The sequence below is a fragment of the Sander vitreus genome, chromosome 1 (genome assembly GCF_031162955.1).
Source record: "Sander vitreus isolate 19-12246 chromosome 1, sanVit1, whole genome shotgun sequence".
Lineage (NCBI taxonomy): Eukaryota > Metazoa > Chordata > Actinopteri > Perciformes > Percidae > Sander > Sander vitreus.
The window spans coordinates 39,278,890-39,293,889 of record NC_135855.1 but is presented as its reverse complement, the minus strand read 5'-3'; the positions used below and the strand labels follow the sequence as shown (position 1 = coordinate 39,293,889).

General features: G+C 44.6%; 1 protein-coding gene across 1 annotated transcript in view; it reads left to right on the top strand.

Moving 5' to 3' along the window:
- Positions 1–15,000, top strand: part of shank2a (SH3 and multiple ankyrin repeat domains 2a) — a 295,254-nt gene that overhangs the window by 263,615 nt on the left and 16,639 nt on the right. The window contains exons 19-21 of the mRNA XM_078255689.1: positions 2,904–3,016; positions 3,300–3,405; positions 4,644–7,137. Coding sequence (XP_078111815.1) covers positions 2,904–3,016; positions 3,300–3,405; positions 4,644–7,137 — 2,713 coding nt within the window. The remainder of the gene's footprint in view (positions 1–2,903; positions 3,017–3,299; positions 3,406–4,643; positions 7,138–15,000) is intronic.

Genomic DNA, 15,000 nt, shown 5'->3' with positions numbered 1-15,000 from the left:
GCGTGTGTTTCATTAAGTTGCAGTGCGTTTGCCCCTGTCGGCCACCGTACGATTTGGGTTTGAAAACGATGAATCGTTCAGCCCTATAGGCTCGGTCATTAGTATTTGCAGCTTTGTGTCAACGGTGTTCCAAAGAGCAGGCGGAGAGATAAAAAAGAAGAAAAAAAAAGAAAAGGTGAATGAATAAATGAATGACAGGAGAGGGAGTCTGCTTCTATTGCAGGAAATTGCTGACAGAAAAAAATCCCCCTGGCCAGCGTGTTTCCTCCAGAGCTGCTTATCTGACACATTTGCATTTCATTCTTAATTTGTATACGTTTATAGTAGCAGTAGTTGTGCTTGGTAGCGTTGTGTCGTCTAAAGTGTGTTCGTGTTTTAATATCTGAATGTAAATTTGGGGATGCAAACAACATCTGCATCTGCTGCAGGAGGACACATTTAAAGAGATGAAAAATACATTGACTGAAGACTTTTTTTTGGTGCAAATATTAAACAAAGCTCCAATACAAGTGCGTTTTTGCTCGTCTTGTGAGAAGCATTAAGTCTGTTTTGGTGCTTTAAAGATTCCGAAATCTTTTTCTGTCCCCCCCCTTCCGAAGCCACTCTAAGGAAAAAGAAAGGTGGTAAGTCACTGTAGGCATGTTTAATTCTGATCCAGTATTTGCGATGATTTATGGTTTATGTCACATACCTTCCTCACCCCACCTCACTGTGGTTAACTAACACTGTTGACACTTTATTTTGTTTTTTTTCTTTAACAGTTTGATTTGTCTGACATGCAAACCGAATGGTGTTACACCCGTAGTGGATTTGCATGGTTTACAGTGTGTTTTTGACTACAGCTGTTTTGAACGTCGTCGTGTTCTGAATGTTGTTCCTGCATGGTTTAATGTCGAACAGAAAGATGTCTAAGCTCCTCTGTCTCTGATTATTGTTTCTTCTTCTTTCGGACTCGGTTTAGACGATATTGCACTTTGTGGCTACTGACTGAGTCGTCCCATTATACACTTTTGATTAAAAGGAGTCCTGCACCTCAGCTTTTCCTAAACACGAACAGCAGCAAAACCCACATTATTTCATTTCTGAATTTCGATCTTCATTTGATTTCATCAAACACAATGAAACATAGCAACAGACCCTTGATGAGGAATTACAGATTACTTTAAATGTGTGTGTGTGTGTGTGTGTGCGTGTGTGTGTGTGTGTGTGTGTGTGTGTGTGTGTGTGAGTTTGTGTATGTGTATATGTGGGGAAAAAACACCCCCTGTTGCTGTAAGTCAATGTTTGTTCATTTTACCTGATCTAAAAAGGTTTGTTTCTTTTCTTTATGTGTGCCTTCTTGTGTGTGTGTGTGTGTGTGTGTGTGTGTGTGTGTGTGTGTGTGTGTGTGTGTGTGTGCGTGTGTGTTTGTATTTGAACAGTGGGAGGTTTATTCCAGGAAATGTTTCACTCTCAGATAGGTTTCCAGGGCAACTGTGTTTCATGTTGTCTGATATGCTGTAGCAGCAATCCAACTGGGAGAGCAAGGAAATGTGCATTTTTCTTCCGTTTTGTGTACGTATGTATGTATGTGTGTGTGTGTGTGTGTGTGTGTGTGTGTGTGTGTGTGTGTGTGTGTGTGTGTGTGTGTGTGTTTTAGCTGTAACTGTAGTAAGGTCATTGACGCTCCTTTCCTTTACCCTTTCCTCTTTTCCTCTCCCCTCCCCACTCCTCTCCTCTGTGTGTAGATGCGCAGAAGAAGAGGATTGTTTTCCAAGTCACTCTAAGTAATCCTTCCCCCTAATGCATGGAAGCTTTCTACATCGTAGACAGAGCCAGCCAGGGAGGGCACACAGTACAGTGAGAGGCCAGATCAGGGCTAGCATGTAGCTTCTCTGAGCTAAACCCTTTTTAGGTGGACTCTGTCTGATGGCATCATCACACACCAGAGGGAAGTTCAAGTCTGCCAAATTTGCCGTTGACACCTTTCCCACGTTGCAGGCTCCGAAAAAAAAAAAAACAAGGCTACATTTACACTACTATGTTTTGGTTTAAAAACAAATATCTTTTGCTACGCTTACGCCTCGCGGCCACACTCCTCCAGCGTTTCAGAGTGAAAACTCCGGGGTTGCTTTGTAGTCTGGACGGACGCAAACAGAGACCTTTGGAAACGACAACGCACGTCCGTCAGTCTTATCAGTTAGGTATCTTACAGACCTTTCAGTAACAGTTCCACCTCGTCCTCGCTCCAAGATAATGAACCCCTGCTCTTACTTTTCTGTGTTGTTTCTCCAAAGTGTTTTTCTGTATTTTCAATTTATACATCCATGATTTTCAACCACAGAGTAACGTCAGACCATCTGCTTCCTGGCAGTAACATGCCCAGTGTGTGTGTGTGTGTGTGTGTGAATGGTCATGTGATATGCGTTGTTAGACGTGTTAATATGGACGGGGGATTAGTTTTGCTACTGGAGCTAAAACTCTTGCGTGGATGGAAATCCTTTTTTGTCTCAAAATGCTGCTTAGTAGTGTAGATGTAGCCTAAAACTGAGAAAGATAACGGCAAACTTGACAGACCTCACATTCATTGTTCATTTTACATTTAACAAGGGAACAACCCTGAGCGTTGGATGATGCTGCTGAGTCGGCTGTTTGGAAAGAGCTTGCACGGCTTGCAAGGCTGGACACGCCCGACACATTTCATCAAAGTCCTCCTGTCTCCCCCCCCCCACCCCAAAAATGTTTTTCAATGTTTGTTTTTTGTTTCAGTCTCATTCACAGTCAGTGGAAGCAGAGGAAAGGGTCACTGTGAATGATTAGCTTGCATTTGGCCCATGAGAAACTAACTAAGGCTTTGCATAAATTTCAGTCCTGCTATTATCAAAGGTTGTCCCTCATGAATTACGGCTCGCTTTATCTTCCAGACAAGGTTGAAGAGATGACGCACGCCCAGAAGACCTCACCTGTTGATACGAAGATTGCCACAATCAAACCACGCCCATCCAGTCGCTGTTTGGTTACGGCAGCTGATATGAATGTAGGTGACCAAAACTAAAAAAAAAATAAAAATACATGCAGAGGTGGAACATACATAAACAACTGTTAAATTATTAACGTTTAGCCTTAGGTTATTCATTAAACAGTTTATATTATGGCATCTTCTGAATATGTCGTGGTCTTGTTTTGGTTTTGAGTGTGTTATATTAATTTTGTAGCTATATGTACGAATGGTTCATGAGACCAGCCTGTCAGGAGAGAGCTATTGAAGAGTATGTGTATGTGTATTTCTGGGTATATCATTAACACATTCTTGTTTTCAGTCCATGTATCATGACCGCCAGGGAGTAGCAGTGGTGCCACCCACTGTGCCTGGGGCCTTTCTGGGGATACCTGAAAAGAGCACTTTGAAAAAGCAAAAGTCCATAGGTATGATGTGTAAAAGTTTGTGTGCGTGGGAGGGCGTGTGAGTGTCAGCTCAGTTATGAACTCCATGTCCAGTACCTTGTGCTTTTAGCTAGTCATAATATTCTATTAATGCTCAGAGGACTTGCTCTGTGTGCTCAAGCAATATTGCAGCTAATTATAGATAAATTAGAACGATCCAGTCAGCAAAGTGTGCTTTGAGGCGATAATATTGGAAGTCATTAAGCATTATGCTGAAACCTCATTCTCACTGCTGAACTAGAGGGACGTCATGCAGGCTAATGTTACTCACAGCGCTTTTGATTTGCAATGCCATCATTATTATTATAACAAAAAATGAAAGGCCTTTTTTGCAATAATTGCATTGAAAGCACTTTTGGCATGTTCCTGTTTGATGACACTGGTGTGTCAGCTAAATAGTGTCAATCATCTACAAGGTGACAGTAAGATAAACTTGTCACTTTGTGCAAGCCATTTGGGTCTTTTAAGTGACATAATTAGACATTTTTGATGTACACAGCTCCCATAACTACCCCATGGCTACTCTTCTGACAACACATTCTTACTCCCAACTCGTCAAATACTGACGCTCTGGGTAGGGACCCACTAGCATCACTTTTGAACTCCCTGGGTACTCCTTTGGCATCATTTGTCAACAAGCTTGGTCAGGACCCCTTGGTTTCATTTTTCAACGGGCAGTGTAAAACCACTTGGTTAGGACTCTGACTCATGTCCAACTCAAGTCACTATTCTTTGGACTTGTGACTCGACTCTGACTCTTCTTTGGTCACTCGGACTTGGACTCGACAGTTGGTGACTCGACTACAACACTGTCTGACCCTGAGGGCCACTGACCAAGCATCAGTATTTTACGAATTGGTAGTGAGAACGGGTTGCTTTTGAATCATTTTAAATTTAGCATTCTGTCTTTAATATAGATGTTTATTTTTGTCCTTAATTTTAGTCCATATCAACTCGTGGTGTTGGGTAATTGATCAAATTAACTCAGCAGTAAATGCCCACTTGCTGCAGCAAACATCCTTTAGTCAGCTACTCTTCTCATCTATCTTTCCTCTCACAAATATCAGAGACCCCTTGCTTGGATAAATAAAGGTTAAGAAAGAGCTCACATCAATAAATGACGTGCTGTGTAAAGAGGAGGCCATGCTGAAAATGAAAAATCTAATAGCAAATCTCCTGAGCTCGTCACATAATTTTTCTTTCTGCTCAATTTCTCCAAGGTACATCGGAGGATGAGAAACAGGGATTCCTCACACCTCCCCTACTCAAGTTCTCCCGCAGCCTCTCTATGCCCGACACCTCAGAAGACATCCCTCCTCCTCCAGCCATCTCACCTCCTTCGCCACCGGACTACAACTCAGCTGCTGCCCCAACACCCAAGAGCTACGGCACCACACGACCCAGCTTCACCCAGAACTCACCCAATGCAGTGAAGACAATTAGCCGGACCACCGACGTTGGTACATTAAGGCGTGGCTATTTCCGCCAGAGCTCCGAGCACTTTGAGACCACACGCATTCGAGGGCGCACACCAGTGCCGGAGAACCCTTACTCCGAGGTGGGCAATAAGACACTGTATGTGCCAGCCAAACCAGCTCGAAGGAAGGGCATGCTAGTAAAGCAGCCCAACGTTGAGGACAGTCCCGAGAAAACGTGTCGCATGCCAGCTAACTCCTCGGGCGCGGTTTCCATGCCTACTACGCCAGTAGAACGAACTTGCTCTTCCATTCCCATCCCCACTATCATCGTTAAGGAGCCCTCCACCAGCAGCAGTGGAAAGAGCAGCCAGGGTAGCAGTATGGAGATCGAGCCCACCACCCCTGAACACCCACCTCTGACACCCACTGTTTGTGGTTTGCGTCCTGAAGACCCTATGTCTCTAAGCAACCCCTTTGCGGCAGCTATTGCCGGAGCAGTACGGGACCGGGAAAAGAGGCTAGAGGCAAAAAAGCATTCAATTGCCTTCCAGTCAGTAGACATGGGGGATGACGACTTCAGTGGTCCCACACCAACACCTCGCCTTCGCCATTCAAAGTCTATCGATGAAGGCATGTTTAGTAGCGACGAGCGGCTTCGAAGGATATTGGGTCCCCCTCTCGCATCACAGCTTGGACCCCCTGTTGGGGGTGGTAGTGGCAACATGACAGATTTCAACACTCCTGAGCCTACAGTGGTACGGGAACCTCTAAACACTAGAACAGGCCAGTGTCCCAACCTGGACAGTCCTGTTAGTCTCCCAGCCACTCCTCCTAAGAGCCACTACAGGGCCAATGGGACCTACCTCCATCCTGTCACCGGCAAGCCCTTGGATCCTAATTCTCCACTTGCTCTGGCCCTGGCAGCTCGTGACCGGGCGATGAAGGAGCAACAAAACCATTCTCAGAATCAGACACCAAATCCTCCTCAGGTTCAGCAAACGCCCAAGCACGAAGCCCAGTCCCTCCCAACTCAGCCAAGCCACAAACCAGACCTCAACCAACCGCTGTTTATTGACACCAAACTACGCTCCGGGATCGAGACAAGTTTCGCTGCAATCTCCTCAGCAACCATGGGCCGGCCTGGCCGAGGCGGTCTGCGGAGGCAGGCCACGGAGCAGAAGTATGAGTCTGATGGGGCACGGCAAGAACGGCAGCATCAGGCAGCTGAGGAGAGGAAAAGTGCGCCCGCCGATGTGGCAGACACATCACCGCCCAAGTCAGCCGGGCTGTTGATGGTCCACACCAGCAACGAAGCAAGCAACAAGGTGAACAACCAAGAGGTGGAGGGGCAGGACAGCAACAGGCCTTCTGAGCTGAAGGACCCCAACCAACCCGATCCTATCAACGCTACAACACTGTCCGTCAATCCTCAGCCACCCTCATCACGGAGGAGGAGCATTCCCTTAGGCGAGTCTATGGATGAACCCGTAAAGCTGCCCTTCCGCATCCCCCCTCCCCCTCTGGCCTCAGTTGACATCGATGAGGACTTTGAATTCTCAGAGCCCCTTCCCCCACCGCTAGAGTTTGCCAACAGCATTGATATTCCTGATGACCAGGCTAGTGCCATTGCAGAGATGCTTCATCAACAGAGACGGAATGGGGGACACCCTCTACCCCCATACCATGCTCACGCCCCACCGCCTGTCACTGATCAACACAAGCGGGTGGCAAACAGCATGCCCCCCTCATATCCTCCCCCTCCACCTGACTCAGAGTCAGGGGTGGGTGACTCGGGCATCGAGGAGGTAGACAGCCGCAGTAGCGGGGATCCTCAGCACATGGAGACCACCAGCACCGTTTCCAGCATCTCCACCCTGTCATCGGAGGGAGGCTTCTGCGACAGCGCTCTGGAGAGCCTTTATGCCACTGCAGACGGCCATGCCTTCCTGGTGGATCGGCCCCCTGTGCCACCCAAACCCAAGGGCAAGTCCGTCATCAACAGAACATCTCTTTATCATGACGCTCTCATTGAAGAGCCCCCGGAGTCCTATGGGTCGCCGCCTCAGGCCCCTCCCCCTTCATCCTCTGAACCTCCTAGGACTCCAACTCAAAGGACATCCAAGCTGTGGGGCGATCAGCCCCCCGAGCTGCGCAGCCCCCCATCCACACCAGACTCCAAGAACACAGTTATCACCGAGCTGAGCTCCATTCTGCAGCAAATGAATCGCGACAGGCCAGCCAAGCCAGGAGAAAGCCTTGACTCCCCCACGGGGACCAGGGGGGGCTTCGGAACAAGGTACGTAATAAGTCCTTAATGACTCTGGGTTTCCAAATTGTTTTTATCTAAAAAAAAAAATATTTTGTGTATAATGCCCCATATGTCAGTCCCAGATCTTCCTTCATCTTTTACTTAAGTTAATAATCTATCTCAGTGGTATGTTAATTGTGTAAGAAATGAACTCTCCGTATAGGTTGAGCAAACCCCTTACAGTCTACAGTGATTTGATGGCGGGATGCGAGTTGCAGTATTTGCACGTAGCATTGTCTGCTGTTCACAGTTCACACTGTTCACACGCATGGATACTTGACATATCTAGCCATTCAGATAAATTGGGTTTTATTTCATGTCTTCATTTACATATCTAGCCATTCAGATAGTTTGGGTTTTATTTCCCCGGGTTTTGTGATATCTATCACAAAGGGGACTACCAGCTGATCCACTGCATGCTCATCGTTGATTATACTTATGAGTTTGGTTTTGTGTCGACTTTTTTCAACTTTGTCTCCTGGTTAAAGCTTGTTGAGTTGTGTGTGAAAGGAAGCTTCATATTTATGTAAATGATAACCCCACACATTTTATTGACGCGCGATTAACTCACATTCTGCGATGTGTGCCATTTCGTAGTTTGGGAATTTAGGAAACGATGCAGCAGTAACGTTGTGGATGGCAAGTTCAGTTTTAAAGCCCTTCCAGATGGTTTCTTTCGACAAGACTTAAGTTATTTGCACGTACTGTCAGCGTGAGTTGAGTTACCACCGTTGAGTCTCAAACACCACTTGAGCATGAAATATTTGAAAAATATTGTTTTATGTGCCATTAATTTGCGATTAATCACGAGTTAACTATGGATAATCATGCGATTATTTGCAATTAAATATTTTAATTGATTGACAACCCTAACATATATGCATCTTTATATATGTGTATATATATATCACAAATTCCAGAGCATAGCTTTGCAGGTTGTCAGAGGTGAACTCTTTTTATATACAGCAGGTCTCTTTGCAGGCATGATGATGCCGAAAACTGGCAAATTCTCTGTTATGACAAGACCTCAGAAGAAGAAACAGTTCCAGCACGTACCTTCCTCTAAAAGCACACATTCTGTTGTCTTCAGCAAATGCTAGCAGCTACTAACTTCAGTCAGCCACATTGATCATTTCTGTTGCGGTTGAGATTAGTGTTGAATAATGCTTTTAGTGTGGTAGAAGTCCAAGTCTGTGAGGTCTGTGTGTCATGGAGTCATGATGTTCACGCTCTTCAATGAAGTTCTGATTAAAGAGTGTCTCTGAGTAGTCAAACCCACTATTTATAATGTAGCACATTGGTAGACTAGGGCTGTCAAAACTGGCCAAAAGATAGATAAGTTTGAATATATTCGAATATCTATTTTTGCGCATTATGTCCATAAGACGGCAAAACAACACAATGGGAGACATAACTACCTGTTTGAGTATATTTATTTCAACATAAACATGTATTTTAAAAGATAGACATACCGACCCATTACAAAATATATTAATAAAATAATGTTTTGACATCGGCTCTTACTGACAGAAGTTCCAGAATCTCGTTGTCTTTAATAGTTAGACATTTTCGTTGGCGTCTTCTTCTTCTTCTTCTTCTTCTTCTTCTTCTTCTTCTTCTTCTTCTTCTTCTTCTTCTTCTTCATCCACGTCGTTAGTTTACTTCCGGTAGCGGCAGCCGCATGATAGAAACGCCATCAACTGGTTCGCTGTGAATTCTCTTCCTGACGGGATAGACTCAATCAATGTCTGTTTCTTTTTATAAGTCAAATATATTTTAGAATTTAGAATATTCATTGACAGCCCAGGTGTAGACATCATTCACTCAGCTCAAATTGATAACAGTAACTACAGGCTATAAATATGAAAGTGAAAGCTGTTTACTTGTTGATAGGTAGGATTAAGGGATGGTACATTTGATATAACAAGATGGATTTCCTGCAAAGCCGTGTTGTAGATTGTTCAGGAAACGCGGGGAGTCACATTTGCAGGAACTGGGACAACGTTTTGATGGACCCTGCTCCTGAACCAGCTCAGCTCATGGTTTTTTAAACTCACATCCCTCCAGTATGAGAGGGAAATAAAAAGCACAATGAATAATTCACTGCTCACATGCATTTTGTATGAATGGTCCCATCGCTCATCAGAGAGGTGTAGAGAGCAGAGGGAAGGAGTTGATTCCTCCGGGTGTCCGTGCCTTCTGATCTAATAAACACTGCGAGAGCAACACAGTGACGTCCATTTGTGGTAATTACAGTGAGATGCTCAGCAGCTGCTTAGGTCCGGCCTTGTTGTACCCTCCTTCACGCTTCCCGTCACATACTATCATGTAATCCTCATTTCCATCTGTTGACCTTTACACCTTGTACTCGTTTAATTTTCAGCTCACGCCTCTCCATCTTCATCTCCATTTTCTCCAGTCTCCTGTAGTTCCTTCACCTCTTCTTTCTCCATGCCCTCTGTGTCTCCTTCATCTTCACAGGTAGGTTCCATCGGCTGCTGTCACATCAGCCCAAAGCCCCGTTTCCACTTCTGTGTGTTTATTTGTATCTATCGCTGTCATGCTGCATGGGTTTTAGGAAGTTATGTTGTTGGTTTCTGCCTGTCCGTCTGTGTGTTGACACAACCTTGTGACCACGGTCATTCAAGAAAAGTAGAAATTACATACTTAAACTTAGGGCGGAGTGATATCTTCAAACCAATTAAAAAAGGTCTAATGTATAGGTTTGGGTATCATTCGGGTTTTGTCCGATTTGGTGGCAAAATGCTATTTTTAAAACAGTGCCACTGCCTAGATGGTGCCTATATTGATACCTAAAATAAAGAAAAAGAAGAGCACTAAAAGACAGCTGGTGACATTAAAGACCGGCTTGTTTATTGTGCAGTGCAGGTATACATCATCATTGCTTCTGGAATTGGTTGCGCTTGAAAGGTCAGCAACGAGGTCAAAGTTGAAATAATTTGAACTTTGAGCGCAAAGCTCGGCGGCAGGTTCGAATGGCGTGCGATGCCAGGGGTAGCGCTCCGCCTAGTTGGACAGCACCGCTCTCCTCATAGGACAACAATGGAACGGCCAGCGCAGAGCAGTTTTACCGGGGATCATGTGTAGGCGGTTTAAGGCCATATGGTCAAATTTAAATGATTTATTTAAAATGTAGTAACAATAACTTATTTCACCAATCTATTGCTGTTTAACAACAAAAGGAAGGGCCGCTAAAAACACAGATTGAGTTTCTCGAGGTGCACTTGATCGCACCATTAAGTAGGGCTGTGTCGTGAGGAAAAATGGACTGGAAAATGACTATTTAATATATGATACTAAAATCATTTTAATGTTGCAGAGTTGCAGAATAAATTATACACAATGCAAAACGAATCAGCCCAGTTAATGACTTCATCACAATGGCCTTCTTTTTAATCTCACAGTGATTATGGTGTGACGTTAGGCATCTTCAGTGCCTCTTGTTCTGCCATTTTGTTCGGAAGGTTGCTTTGCCTATAAAGGGAAGAGTCTGTTTGTGCTGTTAGCTGCTTTATGATGCTAAGGTATCAGGTGCATGAAGCTGGCAGCCTCTCAAAGTAAACTGTTTATTCCCCCCAAGCCATGCATTTGCAATGAGTTTCTGAACTGAGAGAATTGTGTTGCACAGGGAAGTTTCTTATGACTTCTAGAAAGCAGAGATGTTTATGAACTTTTTGTATGCTATTTGTGACGCATGTCAGGTTTATTGCAAATATGATCTGCCATCTGGGAAAAGTATTTTACGTCATCTTCTCAGTAACAATGACAAGAGGGGATGTGTTGGTTTATTGTTTAGGTCCCAGTATTTCCCACTCGGCCCTTATAAATTGCGTAAGAACGTGCCGACAATGGCAGCCAAATGCTGCTGTAAATTGACACCCTGTTCTCCCGCTCTGTGCTGGGAATCTCCGGGGAGAAACCGGAGCTGAACTGGGAGAGTGACTATCTGCTGGGCATCAAAAGAGTGTGGAGCCTCTACTGCAACGTGGGCATCAGGTTTCACCTTCAGGTCCTCCCCGACGGGGCCTTAAAAGTTAGGCCCAACAAGGCCAGAGCCCGACAAGTACATTTTGATTTGACAGCTTTTTAAAAGCCTGAACCCGTTTATATTCTGACTGTACTAAAGGCCGTCTGTCAGCAGTGGTTGTTAGAGTGCATGTCGGAGAATAGCGCGGACACGCCCTTCACACGCGCGCCACTCGGCGGAAAAGGGAGAGAAAGAAAAAAGAGACTGCTGCTGTCCGGAGAACTAACACCAACATTATTCAAATGTGCGCACGCACACAGCTCTTTTGTCTTTTATCAAGAATGAGTCATTTATACATTTTTTTACATAATTTATTCATGACTAACGTAGGCTATAGGCCACTTGGAAGTTGGAACAAAGAAATAAAATAAGTCCTCCAGAGGCCAGCCTCCGTTTCACCTCCTCAGCATCCATTTTCGCGCTAATTGAAACGCATCACCTGACCGCTCATTTACCGCGCAACCCGGAGCGCATGCCCGAGCCCGTGTAAAATGATAGAAATTAAGACAAGGCAAAGATCTTCAGCTCTATTCTATACCTCCACCAATGTAATGCAATAGACATAACAGAGAGGCAGAGTCAATACGCATGGATCTGTCTATCCCCTCTATTCATCTGCATGATCATATGTCATCTGGCTCTGAGGGAGAATTGAATGTCTTCCATTGCAAATACAAATCTATTATCCATCAGTGCTGAGCACCCCCTTCCTCCCCCTCATTCCCAAAGCTCAACCATGACATGAGTGTATGGACACTTTGAGACATAACTTATTTTTCGCAGCCCTGTGAGGGCGGTCCAGAGACCAATAGCCGTGCACGTCATCCCCCAGAGAGCAGTCCAAATCCAAATGAGTGAAAGGCAAACTTTATACTTTTATAGCACACTTTATACTCCAGCAAAATGTGGTGTGCTTTGTGTGAAAATGTATAAAATCAAAACAGAAAGAAAAAAAAGAATGATTAAAATAATATATATAAAGAAAAAAAGGAAAAGGAAAAAGTTTAAAATTCTTATGAGCAAATCTGGGTCGGCACTGCTCCCTCCAATAGGATGGTGGTCATGCACCTGAAGCTCCTAGAAACACCAGAATAAGAATAACTTGTAAAGTTTGTCAGTTTAATACAACACTAACTGTTTCGCTAGCTAGCTATAATATCTATACATAAACTGATGCATGGATGGATCATGAGAGAGACAAAAGTTTGACTAGTATTCACAGGGTGTCCTTCCAACGCTCCCTCACACACGCCAATTACTTAAAGGGTAACCAAGCTGTAATGTAATATTAATGGGCAAATGCGCACCTTTAATTTCCATCCACTAAACGTTGAATGAAGAGCGGCAATGGTAGCGAGTAGTATTAAAGACCGAAAATCTGCGCAAGGAGGCAGGTGTATGATGGATGCTGCAAACAACACAGGACTTTGACCAAGGAGAATAGGGTTCATGTCCCGTTCTTGTCCCACATGTCACTTAAACGTACATTTTGTAACCCCACAATGATCTTTCCCTAACCCTAACTATGTGTTTTTACCCTGCACTTTAAAAAAACGACGCCAAAGTGAGTACCCAGAGCGTAAAATATCGCCGCAGATGGGATTACATTGGGATCAGTTGAAAGCCCCCTCCGTCCGTCGGAAAAGCTTAAGGAGATGTTTTGCGTCAGTAACTAACGCCAAAGGCCCCTGACCAAGCGTCACGCTGGGAGTGGGAGACTGTGTTTGGGTTTGGGAAGAAAGGGGACTTTGGCTCTCAATAAGGTTGTAGGCAGCAAGAGACGTGCAGAAAGAGACCACCGCGTCATATGAAGAGGCCTGCGGAGGGGAAAGGTGGTCCTGCTTCTGTTCTGTGCCTGTCAAACAGATGGCAACAGAGATGCACAGAACATGGCCTAGATTCACACATGCTCTCTCCCTCCCTCTCTCTCCCTCTCTCCCTCCCTCTCTCTCCCTCTCTCTCTCTCTCTCTCTCTCTCTTTCTCTCTCTCTCTTTCTCTCTCCCTCCCTCTCTCTCTCTCTCTATCTCTCTCTCTCTCTTTCTCTCTCTCTTTCTCTCTCTCTCTCTCTCTCTCTCTATCTCTCTCTCTCCATCTTTTGCACTCTTGCACAATCTCCAGCTCTTTCTCTCTCTTAGCCTCAGCACCAGTGCTAACATTCAGATTTTCTCCTTTTGGACATTTGTGGGTTTTTTCGCTCTCTTTTTTTTTTTATTTATTTTTTTTTTTATATATCCCTGTCTCTTAGCCTCCCAGATTAAAATGTGCGTTGGTTGTGCCTGTGGACGAATGGGTTGCCTAGCAACCGGCTGATGAGAGCAGCCTTGAGGCCCGCAGTGATGTCAGTCTGAGTCAGGGGAGGGACGTGTGTGTGTGTGTGTGTGTGTGTGTGTGTGTGTGTGTGTGTGTGTGTGTGTGAGAGAGAGAGAGAGAGAGAGAGATGGAGCAATAGGATGGCAGGCCTAACCCTTAGCAGAGTTCAACATCATCTCACGCAGGTCACGTGCTGCGCTGCTTTAGTAGGCCACCGTTATGTAACCCAGCACAGCCAAGTCAGAGTGTGTGTGTGTGTGTGTGTGTGTGTGTGTGTGTGTGTGTGTTTTCAAGCTTCTATAAATAAAGACAGAGAGTGTGGATGCATGCCAATGAGTGTGACCCTTAATGTATGAGCCGGCGTGCGCTAGAAATAAGCAGGGTGTCATGAAATGTGTGGGCGTAGAGAAGGCGAGGTCTCCCACCACAGATATCAATAGCGCTGCATCACTTTCCTCCGATAACTGCTCAGCTGACTGAGAGCGAGCGTCGCTCTGAAGGCCAGCGAGGGACACGTGCTAACGTTACGTGTTTGTGTGTGAGGGGGCTTTGACTGTGTGAGTACATTTGTGGTACATTTGCAGAATGTGTCTGTAGGTTGGCTGGTTTTTGTCTGCAACTTCCACAGAACTCGCTCAGCTCGTAGCTGCGTGGCGTAAAGCTCTATGTGATGACTTTCTGGGATTTTTCGTAAGTAACAAAATAGACAAAATGAACTAGGGCTGCAACAAACGATTTGTTTCATTGTTGATTAATGGGTTGGTTGTATATTGGATAAATCAATGAATCGTTTAGTCCTTAAAATGTCTGAAAATAGGGAAAGATGGAGGTGTCAGGTTCCCCAGAACTCAAGGTCCGACCAACAAACACATTCATTTCTGTAAAACAGGCACTCAAATAAACACACAACACTACAGGAACCATAGAATGATGTATATATAGTCATTTTAGGCCTTCACCCTTTTAGTCGATTAGTCGACTAATCGGTCATTTGGGTCTTAGTCGACTAAGATTTTATTAGTCAATTAGTCATTTTTTCTGCTTATTTCTTGCTTGAATGACACAAGAAGAAGAAGAAACACAAGATGTAAAGTGGTGCTTTTGCGTGATTCTTCTTCGATTAATCTGTGGATTATTTTCTCAATTAGTTAGTTGTTTGGTCTCTAAAATATGGATCAGTGTTTCCCAAAAGCCCAAGATGACGTCCTCAAATGTCTTGTATTGTCCCCAACTCAAAGATCTTCAGTAATATCTTTGATCAGAAACTAGAACATATTCACATTTAACAAGCTGGAATCAGAGATGTTTGACTTTTTTCATAACAAAATGACTCAAACCGATTAATCAGTTATCAGAATAGGTGGCAATTAATTGAATAGTTGACACCTAATCGAATAATTGATTAACCTTTGCAGCTCTCGGTTACACTTTACTTGAAGGTTACTACATAAGAGTGACATGGGGGGGGATGGCAGCAGCTCAATCAGCAGGG